Source organism: Colias philodice, chromosome 13 (genome assembly GCF_061535455.1).
Source record: "Colias philodice isolate Cphi_HAF_F1 chromosome 13, ilColPhil1 Martin Lab GWU primary, whole genome shotgun sequence".
NCBI lineage: Eukaryota > Metazoa > Arthropoda > Insecta > Lepidoptera > Pieridae > Colias > Colias philodice.
This window is the reverse complement of record NC_143098.1, coordinates 1,187,642-1,211,343: the sequence shown is the minus strand read 5'-3', so window position 1 is coordinate 1,211,343 and position 23,702 is coordinate 1,187,642. Positions and strand designations below refer to the sequence as shown.

The 23,702-nt window shown below is 33.7% G+C and overlaps 2 protein-coding genes and 1 long non-coding RNA gene across 4 annotated transcripts in view; 1 reads left to right on the top strand and 2 right to left on the bottom strand.

Annotated features, from left to right (window-relative positions):
* Positions 1 to 22,480, top strand: part of LOC149483177 (uncharacterized) — a 132,978-nt gene extending 110,498 nt beyond the window's left edge. The window contains exon 2 of the long non-coding RNA XR_016316472.1: positions 22,313 to 22,480. This is a non-coding gene — a long non-coding RNA (uncharacterized LOC149483177). The remainder of the gene's footprint in view (positions 1 to 22,312) is intronic.
* Positions 2,387 to 14,172, bottom strand: LOC149483178 (uncharacterized). Its single transcript, XM_089702187.1, has 6 exons — positions 14,033 to 14,172; positions 13,042 to 13,159; positions 12,302 to 12,500; positions 11,594 to 11,732; positions 10,332 to 10,464; positions 2,387 to 2,456 (listed from the first exon to the last, which is right to left on the bottom strand). The coding sequence occupies exons 1-6, from the start codon at positions 14,065 to 14,067 to the stop codon at positions 2,451 to 2,453; spliced, it is 630 nt and encodes a 209-aa protein (XP_089558313.1). The 5' UTR covers positions 14,068 to 14,172; the 3' UTR covers positions 2,387 to 2,450.
* LOC149483176 (putative inorganic phosphate cotransporter) overlaps positions 22,242 to 23,702 on the bottom strand; it is a 33,825-nt gene continuing 32,364 nt past the window's right edge. For both annotated transcript variants that reach the window (XM_089702158.1, XM_089702157.1), the window contains exons 10-11: positions 23,090 to 23,222; positions 22,242 to 22,762 (exon numbers count right to left, since the gene is read on the bottom strand). In XM_089702158.1, the coding sequence (XP_089558284.1) occupies positions 22,683 to 22,762; positions 23,090 to 23,222 (213 nt within the window). In that variant the 3' untranslated portion in view covers positions 22,242 to 22,682. The remainder of the gene's footprint in view (positions 22,763 to 23,089; positions 23,223 to 23,702) is intronic.

Below are 23,702 nucleotides of genomic sequence, written 5' to 3'. Positions count from 1 at the left end.
ATTTTAATGTAAGAAACTATTCGATCGTGCTTTAAATCAGATAATCAAAAGATACAATATGTTTACAATAATCAGGTTATTATTGTAATTACATCGTAGGATATTATTGTGCATATTATCCAAAATCCATCGATATACTATAACTACTAAGACTCACAAGAGCCTATTAAAAAAAATGTGTGCGTATACTAGTGTACACACGTAAGAAGTGAAACTTCTTTATGACCTCATTTTTCAAAAAATAATTTACTATATGCAACTTTACAGAAATAGTTAATACAAGGGTTAATACAAGGGTTAAAAACAAGATGGCGCGTAACTGAAAAATGTCACGCGTAACGAAAAAATGTTACACTAATTTTTTTCCAACCCCGATAAAGAAGTTTCACTTCAAAAACTATAAAAAATGTGGCGATGTTCAAAGTTTATACTTATTAGAAAACTCTGCCTATTAGTTCACCTATATAGGCAGAGTTTTGCCACGGATATTTTTTTAGCGTGACTGTGTGTTCATTGTTCGTAAACTATATATAACATCACCTGATTCCGTCTCCCTTCCTTCCCATCATCACACAGATCGTCTTCAGCGAGCAGCGAAGTGTCAGACCCGTTCCAACAGGAACAGACGCCCCACGGTCTGACACTCCAATAGTAGGGGTATGTTATAGGACTATGAAGGAAAATATTTATTTTGGTATTCAGAGAATCTTAAAAGAAACAGATGTACAATTGATAATTAAGAAATAAGAAGTCTAAAGTATCGCGTTTATTGTTACCATGAGAAAAAGAAGAAAATTGCAATTCTTCACGACGGAAAATAACTTGTGCTTAGTATGTTTTCCTTGTAGACAAATCCTATCTGTTCATATAGACGTATAATCGTACATTCAATTAGTTAATTTTCTCTAATGAACTAAGCAATTTCACATATTTTCCAACTCTAACAAGAATGAAACAGTTCAAAATAAAAGGAAATCCGAACGTTACCTATTATTAACAATCTGTACGGTAGCAGATAACGAGCGGTTAGGAAAAGCAGTCCCGAGTCGCACATAATACTCGCAAGCTTGGTCGTCTTCACTGCAAATGTCGTAATCTTTGTCGTGCGCCTGCAATTTAGTGCTGATCGTTAAGTCTAAAATAAATGAGGTCCATTTCTTAATGTTTTGTTTGGATTTAATATTCCTTACATACATATTATATTCCTGACTATGTTCTTATTTATTATTTTCAATGTTAGTATTTTTTTGTTACTTTGTACTTAGCACGAAACAAACAACAACTAATATAAATGAAATTCTCCGTAAGAGCTTTCCGCAGCAAAACTGTCATCACTTTCGATGTCCAAAGCTTGCAAATGCTTGCTTGTAAATCACCATATCTCACCAACCTGCAGTATAACATGCGTCAGCTATCACGCTCAAAGTGCGAATTATCGCTATAAAGCACAGAATACGTAGAGCCGTCACATGTAACCCAACTGTGGGAGCTCTACACGTGCGTAGAGCACATATACTACATCTGTTAAAACTGTCATCACTTGCGACAAAGCTTGAAAATCTTACCAAACCTTACCAAACTTCACCATCTTTCACCAACCTGCAGTATAACATGATCCTCTTGATAAGCCAACGCATCAGCTACCACGCTCAAAGTGCGCACTATCGCCGTAGAGCATAGAATACGTAGAGCCGTCACATGTAACCCCACTGTGGGGGCTCTACACGTGCATAGAGCACGGGTTCGACCACCGCCGTGTATCCGTATGGGTGTTATGTGAAAACAGTCGGACGATACTCCTGGATTCTTGCCGGTTGCAATCTAATAGAAAAAGTTAATGAGCACAAGAATATGGATCAATAACTTAGAAACAAAAACAAAATTAAAATTAACTTAGAAGACGTGCCGAGCACAAATGTCAGAAGTGAAACTTCTTTTTCAAGATTCGAAGATATTAAAATCGTCGCCTTACTCCATGACGTGACGGTATTGCCATGACGTGACCACAAGAAGTATCACTTCAAAAGAATAGTTAAATTGAATAGTGAAGCAAAATATAAAAAAGACGGGTTGCACTCCGGGAGTGCCGGCAGAAGTGAAAACTTGATTATTAACGTTGAGCATGTTTGATATCCATCCGTCTTACGCTTTTTCGATCAGGTCACGTGTCCTGACGCGAGTTTAAGATTTTATAACCATTACAGAAAAAGTGCTCAACGCCGCTAAAGAAGTTTTCACTTCAATAATTCCCCATTTACCTACATCAATTATACAATTCAACCAGGCCTCCTCCGCCAATAGGAAGAACGTAGCATGGTTCTCCATACAGCAGAACAGTAAGGGCACTCTGTGGACATCGCCCAGAAGTCTGGAACCCAGATCCAGAACATCATGGGTTACGGATGCTGCGCTCATTGTATCCAGGTGGGATGAAGATGTCAGGTTTGGGACTAGAACTGTATGGAAATTTAAATAAATTAGTTTTTAGGGCCGATTTTTCAATGCTTGGATAAAACTTATTCGTCGAATAATGTATAAAACTACCATTTTAAAAACGTATTCTAATTGTCCGTATTTGACAGTTTACGTGGCATTTTAATATTATCGTGTAATACTTTATTGGACGGATAAGTTTTATCCAAGCATTGAAAAATCGGCCCTTAGTAAACAAGGCACAAGTAGGCATAATGTTTTCGGAGATGATAAGGTGATCGTTATTATGCAACCTATATTTTTGTAGGGTTATGTCGAAAGATATTCTTTGTTCTATTATCTACATATGAAACAAGGTAGTAAATACTGTAGTATAGATTGTTTTTCTGTCTACACGACTAGATGATATGCAAAGTTATTGAAGGAATAATTTAGGCCAGCTTTTATTTTCGATAATTATAAAAATAACAGTTATTTGCCAGCTACACTTATCATGGCTGGACACGTTAAACCACCATTTACTAACAACAAAAAGAGATAAATGCCTGGAAATACGAGTCTTTAGAATTTAAGGATTTAAACGTTTTTTCATACACAATAGAATTCAAAGACAATAGGAGCTTGAAAAGTCCGTGAATCATTTCACTTTAAAGAACTTTATTTTGAATCATTCGTTCAGTGGATCACGTTGTTTGTGACCTAGATAAAAATTTTGACAATTTAGATGAGAAATGAACCCGAAATCTGATAAAGCTTGGAATGTTTACATTGTAGAAGACGTCGCCTCAGTCTGTCTGTCTTTAATACTGTAAATTTTTGTCTTAATCACACTACAGATTATGCAATTGTTCTAGTCATTTAATGAAATAATTCTGCATTGGCACAGTTCATACCAAACTTTTACTCCACCCTGAAGTTGATACGAGTGACATAAGTGGGCGTAAGTTATACACATGGCTTTATTAAACGTAGCTTTGCCTTTACAATGTACAAAACTGTGCTCTACAAAAGTTTCATGAAATGTATACGGACAACTTATATTCTATTATAATGCAGCGTCTCACAGAAACTTCAAAGCGGACTAGAAGTTTGGCGAAAACTATAAAACTTTATGAATAGAAAATACTAGAACCAGCTGCTTCACACTACAGGCAAATTAAATTCTATCATAAAATAACAATATCCGAAATATAATGAAAACTACAGTACGGTTGTTGATTACTGCTTTAGACAAGTATAATATGTAATTTACTAGAAAATATCCAAAATATAACCCAAAACTAACTCTCCAAAACCGGTGGTTGCATATAACACGAGATCGGCACACATAGACCCTTCCCAGCGGACACCCTGATATGCAGTTCATCCATCAGAGCCCGTACATCATCAGGTTTGTAATGGAGCAGCAGTTCGGCCGCTGCTCCAGAAGTGACGGTCAACCGGGAGCAGAGTTCTATTTTAAGTTCCCGTCGTGTTGGTGGAGTCACGGATATGCGTAACTCGAATTTGGACACGTTTATGAGACGTAGGGATTGCTAAAGGAATGGGAATGATAATTAATATACTAAATAAGATATAATAGGTATTAGGGAATTTGAGAATTCTAGGTTTTTGCTTAATTGGTCAGATTGTTATAGCAGGGTTTGTACTTAACGTTTATGAGATGCAAGGATTCAACGAAAGAGTAACTACGATAAAAAAAATAATTTTGTAAATGAGAAAAGAGAATTTTACGATTTAAAATTTCAATTAACCCAAAATTTCAAGACTATGTATTTACCATCAGGTAATAATTTGGTAATGAATTAATTCTGCATGTGATAATTATTACGTTAGTAGTTAGTACCAAAGATCCTAGAATCTCACAAATGACAGGCTAACACACAGTTGAATATCCAATATAAATAAAGCCAACCACAGATGTTAGTGAACTTAGCAGATCATTTTTAGCAGATCAAAAAAAATGTGAGTTCTTATCGCGTGCAGTTGAGTTCTACAGTTCCTGATACTTTTTAGAAATACTCGCGTAAAATGAAACACTAGAAAATTTATTCATGTCATATTTCATCACGCCGTAGCACCATGCCGTAGCATCACGCCGTAGCATCACGCCGTAGTATCATGCCGTAGCATCATGCCGTAGCTTCATGCCGTAGCATCATGCCGTAGCATCATGCCGTAGCATCATGCCGTAGCATCATGCCGTAGCATCATGCCGTAGCATCATGCCGTAGCATCATGCCGTAGCATCATGCCATAGCATCGCGCCGTATCATTACCCCGTAGCATCACGCCGTAGCATCACGCCGTAGCATCATGCCGTAGCATCACGCCGTAGCATCATGCCGAAGCATCATGCCGTAGCATCACGCCGTAGCATCATGCCGTAGCATCATGCCGTCGCATCACACCGTAGCATCACACCGTAGCATCACGCCGTAGCATCACGCCGTAACACAATGCCGTAGCATTACGCCGTAGCATCACGCCGTAGCATCACAGCGTAGCATCACGCCGTAGCATCACGTCGTAGCATCACGTCGTAGCATCACGTCGTAGCATTACGTCTTAACATCACGTTAAGCCGGGTCCAGGTCGGGTTTTTTCAAATGTCGTTTGTTAAGGTAAAAACGCCAGAACTATTTCTAAAAAGTATCAGGAACTGTAGAACTCAACTGCACGCGATAAGAACTCACATTTTTTTTTTGATCTGCTAAAAATGATCTGCTACGGGAAGTTGGCAGATTATTTTTTCAAATGTCGTTTTTTAAGGTAAAAACGCCAGAACTATTTCTAAAAAGTATCAGGAACTGTAGAACTCAACTGCACGCGATAAGAACTCACATTTTTTTTTTTTTGATCTGCTAAAAATGATCTGCTAAGTTCACTAACATCAACCACAGATGTAAAATTCATCTGCGTTGAATGAAACACCACTTATTATCGTAATATTTTACAAGTTCCTTTGATGTTGTATTCTCTAAACCCCGCTTATTTATTTGAACAGTGTTTTTTACTAAAGTAATAACTCATCTTCAGGAACGAAATAATGTTATCTTCTGTTATTAGATACGGATAACGGACATGATTCAGGAAAAATAGTGATGTATCGTTTTGTTTTCATCTTATACTTCTTACAATCATTTATTAAGCTTTCTGCAGCTTATTGTAGGATAATGACGCTTCAACGTTCGAGATATTAACGTTTCTTATATAGATGTTTCAATGTACAATTTGTATCAGAAAATAGTACCTACCTACCTACCACCATAATCAATAGTTCCTGGGTTTTTATAAATAAATAAATAAATAAAGCCTTTATTAACAATCTAAATGTTACATTTCTTCTTAAAAAACTACTTAAGTATTATTAACATGTAAGTTTATGAAAGCAACATAATTCAAATATTATTGGTTTTATGAGACACCGGTTTTATGATTGTCTTGCTCTTTGGCATAGGCCTCCCCAAGAATTCTCCACATCGTTCTATTTCTCGCTATCCTCGTCCAGCATGGTCCTGCCACCTCCTTTATATCATCTTCCCATCTTCGATATTGCCTTCCTTTACTTCTTTTATTGTATCTAGGGCACCATTCCGTCACCTCCCTCGTCCACTTTTCTATCTTACTTCTTGTTAAATGTCCTGCCCATTTCCATTTCAACTGTTTGATTCGGTACTTTATGTCAATAACTTTAGTTTGTTTTCTAATTGTTTTTAGCCTAATTTTGTCCTTTAGTTTTACATTTAGTATGCTTCTTTCCATTCGGTGTTGGCAAGTCTCTAGGGATTTTATGTTCTTCTTCGTACAGCTCCATGTCTGACAACCATAGGTCATGCTTGGTAGTATGCATGTATTAAATATCTTCTTCTTGCCTTCAATTGGAATATCTGCGTTTTTCATTATGTCTCTTAGAGCCCAGTATCTCTTCCATCCCAGGGTTATTCTATTTTGCACTTCTTTTGTTGTGATGTCAGTTGGAGATATTATTTGGCCCAAGTATGTGTATTCGTCGACATATTCCAGTTCAACAGCACTGTCAGATTTAATTGGAGTTTTTATATAATTAGTCATTAATTTTGTTTTACTGGTATTAATTGATAATCCTACCTTTTCGCTTTCGCGTATCAGTTGCTCAATCATAACCTGGAGAGTGTTTGAATCTTCACATATTAAAATGAGGTCATCTGCGAATCTGAGATGATTTAATAATACTCCATTTACATTTATACCATATTCCTTCCATTGAAGCTGTCGAAATATATGCTCCAAGGTTGCCAAGAACAGTTTGGGTGATAAGGGATCTCCCTGTCTAACTCCTTTACTAATGGGAAAACATTCTCCTGTTTTTTCTGTACGTATTTTAGCCTGCATATTTGTATATATTTTCCTTATTATGTTGATGTATTTACTATGAACCTGTTGTGTGGTGAGCGCTTCCCATATTTTATCATGCTTCAGTGAATCAAATGCTTTATTGTAATCTATAAATGCTAAGTAAAAGTGTATTCCATATTCATTGCATTTCTGGATAATTTGTTTGATGGTGTGGATATGGTCGATGGTTGAGAAGCCACTACGGAACCCTGCCTGTTCTTTGGGTTGATTTTCTTCGATGATCTTCGTTATCCGGTCAAGAATAATCTTGGAGAAAATTTTGTATACGTTCGACATTAACGAAATTGGTCTATAGTTCGAAATATCATCTGTTCTCCCTTTTTTGTGTAGTAAAATTATTGTAGATATGCTCCATTGACGAGGTATATATTCGGTTCTTAAAATGTCATTAAAAAGATTTGTTAGTGTGTCCAAGATGGTCTCAGATATTCCTATTAAAAGTTCATTAGAGATGTTATCCTCGCCTGATGCCTTTCCTCTTTTCTGTGATTTAATCGCTTTAATAACTTCATCTTTTAATATATACGGAACTGGATCATCTAGTGTGCTTAGCCTAATTGTTTCACGATTTGTAATGAGTGTGCTTTGTTTGTCATGATAAAGATCGCGGTAAAACTCGGTTGCTGTATTTAGAATTTCGTATCTTTTCGATTTATGTTTTTTAGTTTTGTGATGTGTTACGTACGTAATCCAGTTTGAATGTTCTTGGAGTTCCTTCCATGCATTCTTGATTCCTCCTAATTTTGCTATATGGTATTGTATTAAATTAGTTTTTTGTGTTTTTCTGTATTTTCTTATTTCATTGTATATTTGTTTACTTATTTTAGTTATGTTTTGTTTATTAGTCTTCTTGTTTTTGAATAAAAATGCTCTTTGTTTCATTAATTTTCTTGCTTCAGATCCTATTCTGTCTTTATGTGGCTTGTCTTTTTCTAGTATCTTATTAATTTCTTTAATTTCTTCTTCTAAGGCATCATATTTTTCTTGAATTGTTTTTAGTGTAGTTATTGGTAATAGTTTAGTTTTTAGGGATTCTAGGACATAACTGGGCAATGGAAGTGTGATAGGATGTTTTGTATTTTGTATATGTTTTCTAGAATTTTTTGGTGCATTTAGGTGTAGTTGTCCGCGGAGTAACCTATGGTCAGTAAAGAAGTTAAAGTTGTTTAGAACTTCGACGTTTAAGAAAAGCTTCGGCTTGTTTGTTGTTATAAAATCTATCTCGTTTTTTATTTGCCCGTTAGGAGACTCCCATGTCCATTTTCTTTCCTGTTTTCTTTTATAAAAAGTATTCATAATATGTAAGTTATGTTCTAAAGCGTAGTTTATGAATCTTTGTCCATTGTCGTTACGATTACCGGTTGCGTAAGGTCCAATAATTTTATTTTCGTGTTTTCTTCGTTGGCCAATTTGACTATTAAAATCTCCCATCACGATGATGCTTTTATTTAGAGTCTCCATTGTCTCATTTAGGGTTTCGTAAAAACTATTTTTAGTTTCCTTCTTTGCTACCTCAGTAGGAGCATATACTTGGACAATCGATGTCGGGTGTTTGTGACCGGGAAGTAAAATGTTTAAGACAGCTATCCTATCTGAAACTCCTTTAAATTCTATAATATTATTTTTCAGATATTTTTTGACTAAGAATCCTACGCCGTATATTCCTGTTATTTCATTTTTGTAATACATTATGAATTCTTTATGCTCTTCAATATTTTCATTCGATCTGCGTACATCACTTACACCAAGAATATCCCAATTAATGTTACTTAACGCTTGTTCTAATTCTATTAAACATTCATTCGACTTGAGTGATCTCGTATTTAATGTTGCTATGTGGAGTCTCATTTTCTTTCGTTCTGTATTATTTTTCGTTAGTAGTGAAGTATTTTGGGGGGTTTGGTCGATAACCCCGCGGTGACCAACCGTATTGGGGTTTCTTTTGTTTTGTCTTTTGTTTTTGTTTAAAGTGTTTGTTTTTATTTCGTTACCGGTGTCTGATATTTCCTATGCATAATGATGTTGAGATGGTTTTTCGGTCAAGGACGCAGATCTGGCCCTCATATACTCAAACGCATTTGTTTTATGTAGTTTCGGGGGTGCAATAATGTTTTTTGAACCGCTAGTTAGTGATGTGCGTGTATTGTTAGGCGATAACGAGGTCTCCCTTTTCCTTTTCTCTGTATCTGGTGCTTCTTTAATAATTATTTTATTGTTTCGAATGAATGCATTTTTCCCATTTTGTTTTTCTTGTTTGAGTTTTTCTTGTAGGTTCTTCCGCTTTTCCAATTGTTCTTTCGAAAAATCCTCAGTTATATAAGTTTGTTCGGGCATTTTCATTTTATTTTTCAGTATTATTAGTTTCTTTTGGAATGACGTAAAAGATACAAGGATTGGCCTTATTTTATTGTCTCCTTGTTTTTTTCCTAATCTGTAGTAGTTATTTAATTCGTATAAATCAATGGTGATATCTAGATGTTTTAGCGTTTCTTTAATTAAATTAAACAACTCTTGGTGATTATTTTCTGTTTCTTTTATGCCATGTAGCAGTAAATTATTTTTCCTGTTTTTTTCTTCCAAATATGTTACTTTTTCTTCTAAACGTTTTACCTCGTTCTTCAAGTATTTGTTTTCTTCCAAAAAAGGTTGAAGTTTCACATCTATATTATGCATGATAGTTTCAGTTACGCTCCTTGTAATTGTTGCGGTTTGTTGTTCTAGTTCAGTTTTCATCATCTGAAACAGCTGTGTCATTTCTTGTGACATCTTCATAGTACTCATATTGTAAAAAAGTACAACTTTTTACTCTCGTGTATTGGAACGTATTACGCCCGTTGTGTTGGCAGTACTGGGTGACGTTCAATACTGACAGGTGTCACAGTCTCGTAAAATGTCGTATCGCTGTTTTGATGTCAGATGTCAGTTGTCAATTGATGATGATATGGAATATTTGAATCTCAGTTTATAAATTTGTTTGTGATTTAATTATTTTTAACGAAATTTCGTGTACCTTTATACATTGACCAAGTAGATTTCTCGTCTGGATAGTGATTTTTATAATGTGCGATCCGTCTTGATTAATTATCACAGTGATTTCGATTATAAACTGGGAGCACTTTTTCGTACACAGTTGACGCTTCGACACACGATGACAAAAACCTCCTGGGTTTTTAGAGACATTTAAATTTTGAACTAACTCCGTAATTTAGTTTTTGATCACTTTACAATATTTATATTGATATATTGTCGGAACAAATAATAAAATTGTACAATGAGTATTTGCATAATACTACTTATAAGTAGGTGATAAAATTTCAAATAAACACGTTTAAATGAGAATACCAGCTCCAGCCTGGGGTTTTACTCGTGCCGCATGAATAGAACATAATATATAATTATTATTCTTTGTCCCAAATTTTATCCACATCTGTTTAAAAGTGATGAAATAACAAAATAATGTACCAAAATATAAATTACAATAGTAGTAAGAATCAACTTACCGTATGAACTTGTCCAACTGTAAAATTGACGAAATCTATGTGTGGTGGTACACAAATAATATATTCTGGGATAGGTGGCGGTGGACTCATACGAGGTGGTGGTAGTACCGGTCGTGGTATTGTGTCCCCAATACTAAAGAATTTAGAGCACAAATTCGTTACAAGATAATGTGTGTCTTTGCCATTTAAAAAAAGACGTGTGGCACTCGGGGACTGCCGCAGTAAAGCTATTACATAGCATGCCTTCAAGCCACACCTCCGTGCCCGTCGGAGTGGGGAGCGTGAGGCTTTTTCGTTACGGAATTTCTGGATTCGGTCCCCGCGCTCAAGGCCCGCGATAGAAGCTATGCAATAGCTTAAAAATATGTCAATTCCTTGACGCACGACAAATAATATTTATTTAGGCTATTGCATAGCTTCTATCGCGGGCCTTGAGCGCGGCGACCGAATGTAAAAATTCCGTAACGAAAAAACCTAACGCCTCCAACTCCAACCGGCACACGCACAGCGATGCGATGCTATGCAATAGCTTTACCGCGGCAGTCCTCGAGTGCCACGCGTATTTTTGAAGTGAAAACTTCTTTAGCGGCGTTGAGCACTTTTTCTGTAATGGGTATAAAATCTTAAACTCGCGTCAGGACACATGACCTGATCGAAAAAGCGTAAGACGGATGGATATAAAACATGCTCAACGTTAATAATCAAGTTTTCACTTCTGCCGGCAAACCCGGAGTGCAACCCGTCTTTTTTTTATTTATGCTTTATTGTACATTGTACATAGGTACGTATACATACCAGGAGAATCAAACTCAGATAATAATTTAATACAATAATAACGCACAGGCACTTATAATGTACGATAGGCGGCCTTATTGCTTAGAAGCAATCTCTTCCAGGCAAGCCTGATTGGTAAGAAATGTTGCGATGGCGCAAATTAAATAACTTATTGATATACAATACAAAAACAAGTAAGAAATGTACAGGTAATAATTAATATATTAAAATTATCCTACTATCCAACAGACTATCCAACAGAAAATAACTTTCCAATAGTTCCTGAGAATAGCGCGTTCAATCAAACAAAAAGTCATAGTATCAAACACTACATAGCATAAATTAAAGATGCTTTCCGCAGCCTATGTGTTCTTATGCTTAGATCTTTAAAATTACGAAACAGATTTTGATGTTTTTTTAATAGATAGAGTATAGGTCATTCATCATTCAAAGCGGGCGAAGTCGCAGGCGGAAAACTAGTTACGTACCTCAAAGACAAGTCAGTTAAAGCAGTCGTGTCCATTTGTACCACCGAATTTAGTTTTTGGACACGAGATTCAAAATTCTGCGCTGTGACGTCACCAGAGCTCTTGTTCAAAATGTTTTGAATCCATAATCTTGCATCTCCTATAGTTAAGTAATTATAATTTGTAAGTTATTCGTGATTTATGTATTGACAATTAAATTTACTCTTGGTATAATTTAGCCGACCTGTTCTGATTGAGAAGTTATCAAACGTCGATAAATTCGCATTAAAATCCTAACTACTAATATTATAAATGCGAAAGTTTGTGAGGATGTGTGTGTGTTTGTTACTCTTTCACGCAAATTCTACTGAACCGATTACAATGAAATTTAGCACACATATAGAGGGTAACCTGGATTAACACATAGGATAGGTTTTATCCCGGAAATCCCACGGGAATGGGAACTATGCGGGTTTTCCTTTGAAAACGCGGGCGAAGCCGCGGGCGGAATTCTAGTTGCAAATTATATAGCAAATATAGATTAAAAGTCCCGCGGCTTCGCACGCGTAGTGAAAGGAAAATTCACATAACACCTATCCTATGTCCTTTCTCTGGTCTCAAACTATCTTGTACCAAATTTCACATAAATCGGTTAAGCAGTTTAGGCGTGAAGAAGAGGTAGACGGACACAGTTTCGCATTTATAATATTTGCAGGGATTCATACTTACGACCAGCGTCTTGCTCAATACCAGGTCTCAAATCCTTCCTATCTATATACGGTTCTTTACTCTCTTTGCGAGCAACATCTGGTGGGTAAGTCTTGTATATATTCGGCAACGGTTCCCGAGTCAGACGGACTGCATATTGTTTTTGCAAGTCCTTCTCTTTTAGATAGATTTCCTTGCATTCCGATTTGAAATTTTCTATCTGAAAATCGATGCAGTTAGCTATGTAGGTATCACTCACAAGTCACAGCACAGAAGGCGGCGCGGCCTTATCAGCCGCCTTCTGTGCTGGTTTATTTTTTTTTTAGAATAAGTTTTGTTTGTATTATTTGTATTATATCAGCACAATAAAGAGTTTAAATAAATAAATAAATAAATAGGTATCGTTTATATTTTGTCGTTAAAATTTAAAATCGTAGATATTACCTACCTACATTAAAATACGGTTTGGCGCCCGCGACATCGTTCGAATAAACTTCACGTTATCATGTAAGCGCAAAATACATTCCAATTCATTCTTTCACTCCATTCAAAAACGTACGTCTTATCTATAGTTATATTGATCAAATTGCACAAAAACTACCAAAATTCCACTCGATTTAATGTGAAACCGTAATATACGGAGAGAGCACAGCAATATTAAAATTAAACTCAAATCAAATTATCTATCTATCCATATTTTTTAAACATCTATCGATGCATTTTTTTCTAAATATAAGCAATAAATAATATCAATAAAGTACCCATTCCTTCCCTTGAAAAGTTTCGTCAATCTCGTGGTAACAGCTGACGAGCGTTGCACCGGCCGCGCCACGAAACACGTCCCGCAGGACCGGCCTCACGTCCGCGTAAATTGTCTCTCTAGTGAAGAATATTGAATTAAAATAATAACAATTTTAATACACAAATAAATATTGTTGGATTTATGGTTAAGAATACCTTAATGAGTCAAGCTACGAGCTAAAAATACCTATTAATAGTCGAAAATTATCACGTATCGGTATATTCGAATGATACATATAGGTGCCTAACAATTGTAATTTTGAACACGTTGGTACCTACCAAGTATACCTAGCATAGAAATAACTAATAATACCTACCTTTATTGAAATCGTGTTGATTTTCCGTAGCTAGCCTAGGATTTTAATTTGGCGGTATAAAACAAAAAAAATGTTTATCTGACTATTTTTAGAGCGAAATCATGGACCTGATCACATTAAAATTTGAATTTTGAAAAAAGAATAATTCGAAGGGAGGGAAAAAAAATTATTTACATATAACTACCTGGGTAGGTTCTAAATGTCTTTTATTATTGTTTTACTATTGGTGTATTCCGCAATAGCTAAATGATGAATAAAAACAGCGAATACCTAATAATTTTGTTTTGTCAAATACAAAATTTCTAGCCGTATCGCTATTTAGAATATTGACCCGCGGCGCGCATATTCACAATCTAGACCGTACAAGTACATTCAAAATTGTATTTAAATTTTACATCACAACCTATCAAAACTAACTCGTAAACTTTATGTAAACTTCAGAATGGCTAATATTTTGCGAGAAGTTATTACAATTTATAACTATCACTAAATTAAGGAATCCTTATAATATTTTCAATAGCCAGAAAATTTTATTTGGTCGTTTGTACCCACAGAGTACTTTTATATATATAGTTTGTACCTAACAAGTTTTATGACAGAAACTTTTTCTTTTTCGAAAAAAAAACAAACTTACCCTTTAGTTGGTAATAGTGGCAAATTGTCACCCATTTTATTTTTAAAATGATAAACTTTTTACGAATACAAAGCTAGATTTATTGTATTAATTAATTTAATTAAAATAAAATAATACTAAAAAATAATTTCCAATCCTCGATTTGTTGACAGTTAATTGAAACAAGTTCACAGATAAAAAATTAGCACGAAAATTTCGCAGTAGGTATAGGTTATAATAAAAATACTAATTATGAAAACGGCATGATAAAATTATTTTATTAGTTTTATTTATTATTAATTAATTAATATGTATAATTACATTGTATGTTATAATTAATTTAACGCCATCTAAGAATATTTCTTAAAACGAAGAGATAGTTTAAATTATATTTGAATTGAATTCAGCGCCATCTCTTATTTTTTGTTTTAACTTCTATGCGTTGCATGCTTCTAACTGTTATACACATTTGAGTATAGATGGCGCTGAATTCAATTCATTTCAATGATATTTTTTGCACTTAAAATAAATATTAAAATAATATTATTAAGGAAGTTACTGAAGTATAATTAATATTTTTATATTACATTATAATATTTTCTTTCTTCTATCGATTTTTCATTAGTTTTCAGATTCTGTATCCACTTAAAACAAATCAAATTCAAAATTTTAATACAAATTTATTGTCCACTAGCGGTCCGCCCCGGCTTCGCCCGTGTTACATATTTATGTTTTCTCTACATAAAAACCATCCTGGTACTTCAAGGAATATAATAAAAAAATAATTATCGAAATCGGTCCACCCGTTCTCGAGTTATGCGCTTACCAACACATTTTGCGATTCATTTTTATATATATTTAAGATATTGTCCATTTAAAATTAAAATGTTTCAGTACTTAAAATAAACTTAACGACCTTTAACATAAAATATTTTAAAGGTTAAAAAGTGATCGATAATACTAGAATTTCTAAGTAAAGCCGTGCTGCGTATCTATAACTATCTACAAAATGTAAGTAGGTACCTAGTAGGTACCTATCCAGGAATATAAATAGCATAATTTGACTTTGCGGTACTAATAGGTCGTGTAATACGTGTAAGAGAAAACTATTATAATATTAGATAGACCTTTGTACATTTTAAAATATTAATAAAATTGCCATCACTCGCCTTTCGAACAAAGCAACCGCTAACAAAACGAAAACCAAAACAAATCTGTATAAATCCCTTTTAAAACCAGCAGAAGTCAAATTAAAAATTCATGAGCCATACGAAACAATAGCGCAAAATTGCTGAATAAAGCCTTGTTAAAATGCAGTTGACTTTTGCCATTTGAATCTTCTATACTTTCAATGCAATTCTGTTCTCCGTAGTTTTAATTACATTTACATTTTCCCGCTAAAAGGATATGAAGATCTTGTTTAATGTTGTAGTTTGCAGTCTTGTACCTTCAATTGCTAAAAGTTTTGCTTAAATTTTTAAATACCTAGCTGAAAGTTTTACCGAAGAATGTGTTAAAAATTAAAATACTTTCTGATAAGTTGTTTATTGTACGTTACGATAGCGAAGAAAAGATTTATTTTACAAAGTCTATAAAATAAGGTTGGGTCGCCTAAGATCGGATGTGACATAAGATCGGATGCATGGAATAACTCGCAAACTAGGCAATATTCTCTACTGCTACCAACACTACTAGATCCGCCATTTTGTTCTGCCCCTCTCTTCACTCTGCGGCCGGCCAGCGACCAGATGGGACGTGTACACAGGTGATTCAGCAGAAAAGGTGTATTTTGTGGCGAAAATCGTCGATCCGATCTTACCTACAAAATTTTGATGGCTCATTGTGGAGAGTACTTTCATTGAAATAATGTAATTAATTATTTTGGGGCAGAATTAGCGAATCCTCTTTCCATCTGTATACTTTGATTACGCCTAGGACGTTCACAACCCAAGATCCGATCTTCCCTCCCAATGCCGAAGATCGGACCGAAGTTTAGCTCTTGACTGCGCCTTATGCAATAATGCGCAATAATTATTAACTTTTAATATATTTAACTATCCAATGACGCTATGACTATCAGACCTTAGGTACATTTTCATTATTTAGTCCTAGAACACGGAGGATAAAAGTTTGAGAAACTTAATTAGGATGAGGAGGGAAGACCGGACTAAAAAAACGCAATAAAAAAAAAACTTCTTTGTCAATTTTTTTGAGGAATTTCCTGACTCAATCATTGATGCTCAATGTATGGACGTAAGTCCGGATGTTTTCCTAATGTTAACATTATTATTAAACGCATAGAAGTGAAGATACTACATAGTCCGATCTTCGGCCGAACTGTTATTTTCTTCACTATGGTAAGTCGAAAAAAGTCTGCTTTTTAGGCTCTAAATTTGCTTAGATAGATAGCATCTACGCAAACCAAAAAATTAGGGGTTAAACAATATTTCTTTGTCTTCAATTTACAGTTGACCGCAACAGAAAAACGACATCGAATCATGAGAAATAAAATAAAAAATACAGTACGTATAAAATTTTCGGCATATGCGTCCGATCTTAGGCGACCCAACCTTAATAGGTAACACAGAATTGTGTGTTTTATTATGCCTTTAGAAGAAGTTTAAATCGAACAACGTGCAATTGATGAATTGAGTCATATCTACTGTTTTGTTTTTCACGATTTTACTCCCAAGTTTTGTGTTACTCTTATTACCTAGATGATTTCTCGAAGATATTATATTAATTTACAAAACAAATTGTATTATTTTCATCAAATACCAAGTAGATAACTTATGGCAATGGACAATGGACAACAAATTCAATGGACAACCATCGCTTGGCAGGTCAATTCCAAGATGGAAGCAATTACCTCTCTAATAGGATCATCAACACTAATGGCATGCTGTTGGAAACAGAATAACAGTGTGACATTATCCTAGTAATATTATTAATGCGCAAGTTTGTAAGAAACTATGGATGTAGGTATGTCTTTCACGAATAAACCTGCGGCCGTATTATAAAATGTCGATGACCAAATCGTGAAACGTTGACGATTTAACGATCTGATCAAACTATGTTGGCCATTTCATGAAATGAGCAAATCTACGATATGGCCACGACAGGTATACTGTTTAATACGATGAGCAGGCGTAGTGCGGGACGGAGTGAAGGTGATTTTCATATGATTAAAAATTAAACCTATAGTCCGACCTATAGTAGACTTTTCACTGTCACGATAGCACTATCTATGCGGGTGAAACCGCTGGGCATTGCTAGTTAATTATAAATACGAAAAACTCCAACATAATTATCCCCACAAGAGCCATATTAACAGGATACGCTAAATAAAATTGATTGGAGGAAAAAGTTATTTAATTTTCTCTCATCGCTATGCCTGCCCCGTCATTCCATAATTACTGACTTTTTCCTGCGAAGCTAAGGACCAAAGTGTCCATCATGAATATTTATATGGAAAACTATTTTCCCGACGAAGTGGGAATTTTTAATTGAACCTAAGACCATCCTTTTTATAAAGTTTAAAATCACATTCAGCATTCTGATGTTTACTTCGCTTTTAATTCAGAATGTTTATTTTTTATGGTATTTTTTTAAATATTAAACGAACGTGCTTTGCATTAATTTGTAAGTTAAAATGTCTGTTAATTAAATGGCACAGTTTATTGGACTATCACTACGATGTGAATGTAACCATGCAGATAACTATGTCGGTTTTAGTGAAAAATAGTTTTTAATTTTTTTTCGTATATTTGGTTTTTAAAAAATATTTAATAAAGTTTCTACAAAAGTAAACGAAAATTGACACTACAGTATTATATATAACTAATGTAAATCTATTTTTTTTTTCAAATTTAAATATAGGCACCGGAAAGCTTAGCGGTCGGAAAGTCGTTTATGAAAACAACCAAAGCATCCATTTCATATTAAACGATGTGGGCATTTTAATCGGTTTAGGCTGACCTTTAAAAATATTGTAAAATCTCTTTTCAAGATAACCAAAAATCTTATAAATTTAAAATATTATATTCGTAAGCTCTATACAGTCTATTTTGAGTCGGGCTAATAAGGACAGGTTCCTTTACCTACTGTTATATCTAAAGGTAAACGTTCCTAGGAGACTAACCATTATCTAACCACTATCTTTTTAAGATATTGTGAACTGCATACACAAATTTTGGAAAAACAGCCAATTGTCAACCTATATAAACATTTGAATATAACGCCTATAATGAAGCATTTCCGTCACTTTAAATTTCAAGGTATCACACATAATATTAGCCAATACTCCTTTATTCCTCAATATAATAGCCAAATCTCCCGCGTTTAGAGCCCATAAATCGTCACCAGAAGTCCGTTAAGATGTCTCTATGACACATACAAGGAACAGAACTGCCTCGTGTCGAGTCAGCATGTCAAACGGAGATTTATGTGCTAACCTAATGCAAGGGAGATGGTGGTATATCGAGATCAAGAGTTTAGTGATTTGAAAGGATATTTATTATTTCACCCCCGTGGCTCCACTCTTGGGTTACATTATTGCATTTTTGGTAAGGATCTCTAATATTAAATTTATCAATAAAAGCTTTCACTTCAATAGTCACTTATTCAATAGTTTCATAACACTTTTTTTTCAGCCAAGTTGGTTGGTATCTTACTTTCGGCTAGCTAATGTGAAATGCTAAACCCTAAGTAATAATAATCACTACATTCAATCATCATGACCAGCCTATCTCTATGTCTGTTAAAATGAACTTAATATTATATCATACATATTACAAATGTCGTCGAAATAACATTTACATAATAACAAGAAGCTTATATGTATCTAATACACTGGAGATTTCAGTATGAACATTAACTTGTAACAAGAAAATATGACCTTGAATGACGCCTGTATGTTTTTTTATCCCTTTCACACCTACTTACCAAGTTAGGTCATATTGTCTAAAAATTTTTTTATCCCTTTCACACCTACTTACCAAGTTAAATCTCCAGTGTATTAGATATAGGTAAGCTTCTTGCATAATAATGTCATTTATTATCTCCCAGTGTACACCAAACTTATCCACATTTACGCTGGTAAGTTGTCACGACGTAATTCAATTAGCTCTAGCGACGAATTCAATTTCTCTCAATCTACCGTATTAAAATATTACAGAGATATTCTAGAAAATTTGATTTGTAAGGTACGAAAACCATAATTTTTTTTCTAAATTACGAATTATATAATTTTATCTGATTCCTAAAAGTAACTTAAATAGATTAAATATTTGTATTTTTTTAGACAATATGACCTCAGAATGTAACCATAATTTTGTTTTAAATGTAGATTTGAAAAAGTAGAAATTGATTTACTAAAAGATGAATCGTGCAATATACATCTAAGGTTATTTAAATGTATGGCATACAACACTGAAACAATTGACAATATTATAATGAAAATGGAGCGACCATCTCCTATAGATATGTATATTATAGTTTTAAAACATTAAATGAACTCACACATAATTTTATAACCATTATTTTAACACGTGAGTCAAAACACGCCTCTACGAAATTTCAAAATGTATTCTCAAGAACTGCATTAAAATTCATTCATCTTTTCCCTAGATGTGACAGTAGGGTTTCAACTATTCGGTAATAAATAAGCCTTACAGACGAGGAATACTGTAACTTACAGTATTCCTCATACATTTCACTTTCCGACTTTTCCGACAGAAGAAAATTAATATGTCCTCTTTGCTGACTTCCATGTTTAGATAAAGTTTCGACTCAATTTATAAAAAGCGGAAATCAAATTATAAGGAGATTTGAAAGTTTTTTGTGTACATACAATCTATTATGTCATTATTAGATTCAAGCTAATAAAATTAAGAAAATTAAAGATAACTTGCATATGATCTTCAGGTCTAGGAGACCATTAAAATATCAGCTGTTAGTATCGGACTTTAAAAGAACGTACTCAAATCAATTCAGCTATTTTTGATCAACAAAACAGACACACGTTTACTTATACTAACGAACAGAAATGCACTAAGTATCCATGTTAAATTTAATATATTTTCGTTTGCGCCATTTAAAAACTTAAAAATTACAATTTTGTATGGTTAGTTGTTACAACAGTATTGTACCATTTGAAAATTCACAAAACCGCTTATATTTCGTACAATATGCACGTCTATTCACTAACACAGTATAAGAACACATCTTCAGTATATTTACATTAATATTTTAGAGCGAAATAATATTGTTCCATTTTCAGTTTGAGCTCCAACATGAGAAATAGCTAAAAGAGCTTTTCAAAAACTTTTGTTAACTTTGCACAATAAGGACTTTTCGAGAAATATTGTTATAAAATTTAGTAGAGCTCAATAATATAAGTATATTAACGGTATTGTAGTAAGGTTTTTTTTATAATTTGTGTCTAATTTTGAGTTTATTCATTAACTATAAATAGCTTACTTACCTTAATCATGTTTATTTTCCACTAGCTGTGCCCTGCGGTTTCACCCGCATTGCTCCGCTCCTGTTGGTCTTAGCGTGATGATATAGAGCCTATAAGCCTTCCTCGATAAATGGGCTATCTAACACCGAAAGAAATTTTCAAATCGGACCAGTATTTCCTTAGATTAGCGCGTTCAAACAAACAAACAAACTAGCTGTGCCGCCCAGCTTCACCTGTGATACACTGTCGAGGAATGGTCGTACCAACTCAGAAACCTCCACGGGCTCAGGAAAAACACTTTTATGAAAATCATCACATTATGAAATGCAACTCTTACGATTATAATAAAAACTCACATTTATTTTCAGAATTTAATATAGATACAATTTGTTTAATCACACAAGAAAAAGCTTTCCTGAAGGGACCACAAATTTAATTTTTTTTTGTTTAATTTTCGTTACAGTCTTTCATCTGTATTCGAACATAATACTTTGCTGTTACATAAATCACCAGGCTCTTCCCAGAGTATAAAACTGTTGCTATTTTTCTTCACTAGTTTTCAAAACCGATTTATCAACACGGCACAGAAAAATTTATTACAGCATTCGCAATCAAAAATTCATTTAAATCGAATTAGTGCATTTCTCTTGCAAAATTTAATTTTGTTGTCATTTGTAATGTCTGTTTTCAAAGTGCAATAAACATTGTTTTGCTATAATGAGATTTTAATTTTATTATCTTAATTGTACAAGAAGTTAATTTACATCTAGGTATCTCATAAATTTAATTTATAGTATTAGATTTATATTGGCCAAAATCAATAATTTCTATACTGCATGGTGTTTTTCTGAGGTTTTATAGGTCAAACATCAGAATAACATATTATATACACAATAATAATTAATAAAAGTAAAATAAAAATCGTGAAATTCGCCCTACTTATATCAAAATACCAGCTTCACGATTTTAGCACAACTCAATGCTAAAAGTAAACATTGTACAGGGAATAAAGAAAAACACAGATTAAATTTTTAAAATTTATTTGACTAATAATATACACAAATTAATACTTTTAAATAATATCTTAGACTTAACGTATACATTAAATTGTTAATTTAAATAAATTAATTAACAAAGGAATAAATTAAATGTCTTGAAAGCGAATAAATAACTAATAGTATTTATTGCACAAACATCACAGTCTACATCTTCGTCGCAAAGAAAAACATTACAACTCTTTATTAAAAATTTCGTTTACATTTCTTTTTGTTTGTTCGTTTCTTTCGAATAAAATTATTATATGTATCTATACAGGGTGTCCCACTATTGGTATACTAAGCGCAAGGCGACTTGTAGTTTTGCATACACTAATCACGTAAAAAATACTTAAAAAAAATTTCAACAACAAAATTACGCCAAAAATTTTTTGCTCAAGTTTTCCTGTAAATCCATGTTTTCTTCCCTAGTTTCGCGCAGCCGGCATATACCGCTTCTCTAATATGAGCATTTTGTCTATGAAAATATAATCTTAAACAATAGCTCACGTGCTGGTGTCAAAGTTGGGCGGGTTTCTTGTTATGGGTGCACACAAAGAGTTTTAAGAATAGTGAATACATCTATTTGAAAAAAAAAATGCATCTAGAATTTTATAAGTATTTTTTACGTACTCAGCGTTTGCAAAACTATAACCTCCTTTGAGCTTTGTATACCAACAGTGAGACACCCTGTATATATATATATATATAAATGAAACCCGTTTTCCTTGGTCACGGTATCACGCGTGAACGGGTGGACCGATTTCGATAATTCGTTTTTTATAATATTCCTTGAAGTACGAGGATCTTATGGTGAGAAAACGTAAATATCCACGGGCGAAGCCGGGGCGGACCGCTAGTATTAAAAATTATCGATCCAACATTGCTTTTGTTTGGTAAACGCATAAGTATATAAAAAAACTGGGTTCATAACTAAACTGCACTTTGTGTCCATTATAGTGTAAGTAATTAGGTAAAATAAAATTGTTTAAAATACAATTACTATTTACACGATTAGGATTTTTGCTATTTCGATGATTCGTTTCGGAATATATCATTACATATCTAACAGTAACAGTATACATAATATTATGTACAAATAATCTAATAATAAGTTGTTCCTTTGTACATAAATATTGACTAGTTTTGAGCGGTTGAATGAAATCCTCTAAAATCAGAATTTATGTTCCCCGCTAGCCTCTTTGTCGCTTGATTTCGGTTTTTCTTCCTTTTCTTTGTGTTTCACGCCATCCTCTGTGAAAAAATAAAAATAATTAGCTATCATTATGTACAGCTTACAAATAATGGTATCCATTACGTTAAAGTTCAAATTTAGCTTACACCATGGCTTACACACAAAAAATCTAACTCTCACTCTCTCACTTCAAAATAATTGTATACAGTAACCATTAAGGGTCGACTTTTAATGCCTTTTATATACGTAAATCGTATAAATAAATCGTATCAGTCAATTTTTAGGCTACATTCTGCTCATGAATTTTAAATTATGAAATTTAAATTTAATTATATTCTTCAGTTAATATCATTTATGACTCAAAGTTTAAATATTATAAAACTTACCAATACTAGCTGTAGGTTTCGGTTCGTTCCAGGGTTGGACAGTTCCAGAGAAGAATAGAAGGAAGAATAGATTGCTCAAGAAGTAGCAAGCAATTGAAATGAAGAAGACCTTCCGCCATTCTGATGCACTTGTCTGTAGGAGAAATAAAACAATGTACGTATAATGTATATATAGTAAAAACTGCTTTGTAAAGTTTTTGGCGTTTTTGGCGGTGAATTTCCAGTTATACAGACATAGTAACGTAAATTATTCACTTATAATACCACAAGAGATTCAAAATTATCAGGTATTTTCAAAAAAAAACTTGACGATTTTATATGTTTGCAGGGAACCTTGAGAGAAATGCCAGATAATTTTGAAGCTCGTGTGGTATTCGGGAGATTATTTTTCCGTCCCAAATGTCGGCCAATAATTTCACAATTGAATTGAACCTGTCAGTTTGACGTCAACAACCAGAGAAAATTTTCAAAAAATTATCAGTATGATCAGTATAATACCATGTAGGTTGTACCACGTGACGTCGAATGGTGCAATTCTATTGGTCGATATTTAGGTCGGAAAAATAATCTTCTAAATTATTTTTTTTTGGAAAAGGTAATTTTTTAGTCTTTA

Bases quoted from the DNA above. Each gene is read 5' to 3' on its own strand.
- LOC149483178 (XM_089702187.1), bottom strand. From the start codon at position 14,067: ATGGGTGACAATTTGCCACTATTACCAACTAAAGG. The intron at 11,733-12,301 runs GTAAGTATGAAT...ACTTAACTATAG, and splicing joins TATTGAGCAAGACGCTGGTC to GAGATGCAAGATTATGGATT. The intron at 10,465-11,593 runs GTACGTAACTAG...TAAATTCTTTAG, and splicing joins TTAACTGACTTGTCTTTGAG to TATTGGGGACACAATACCAC.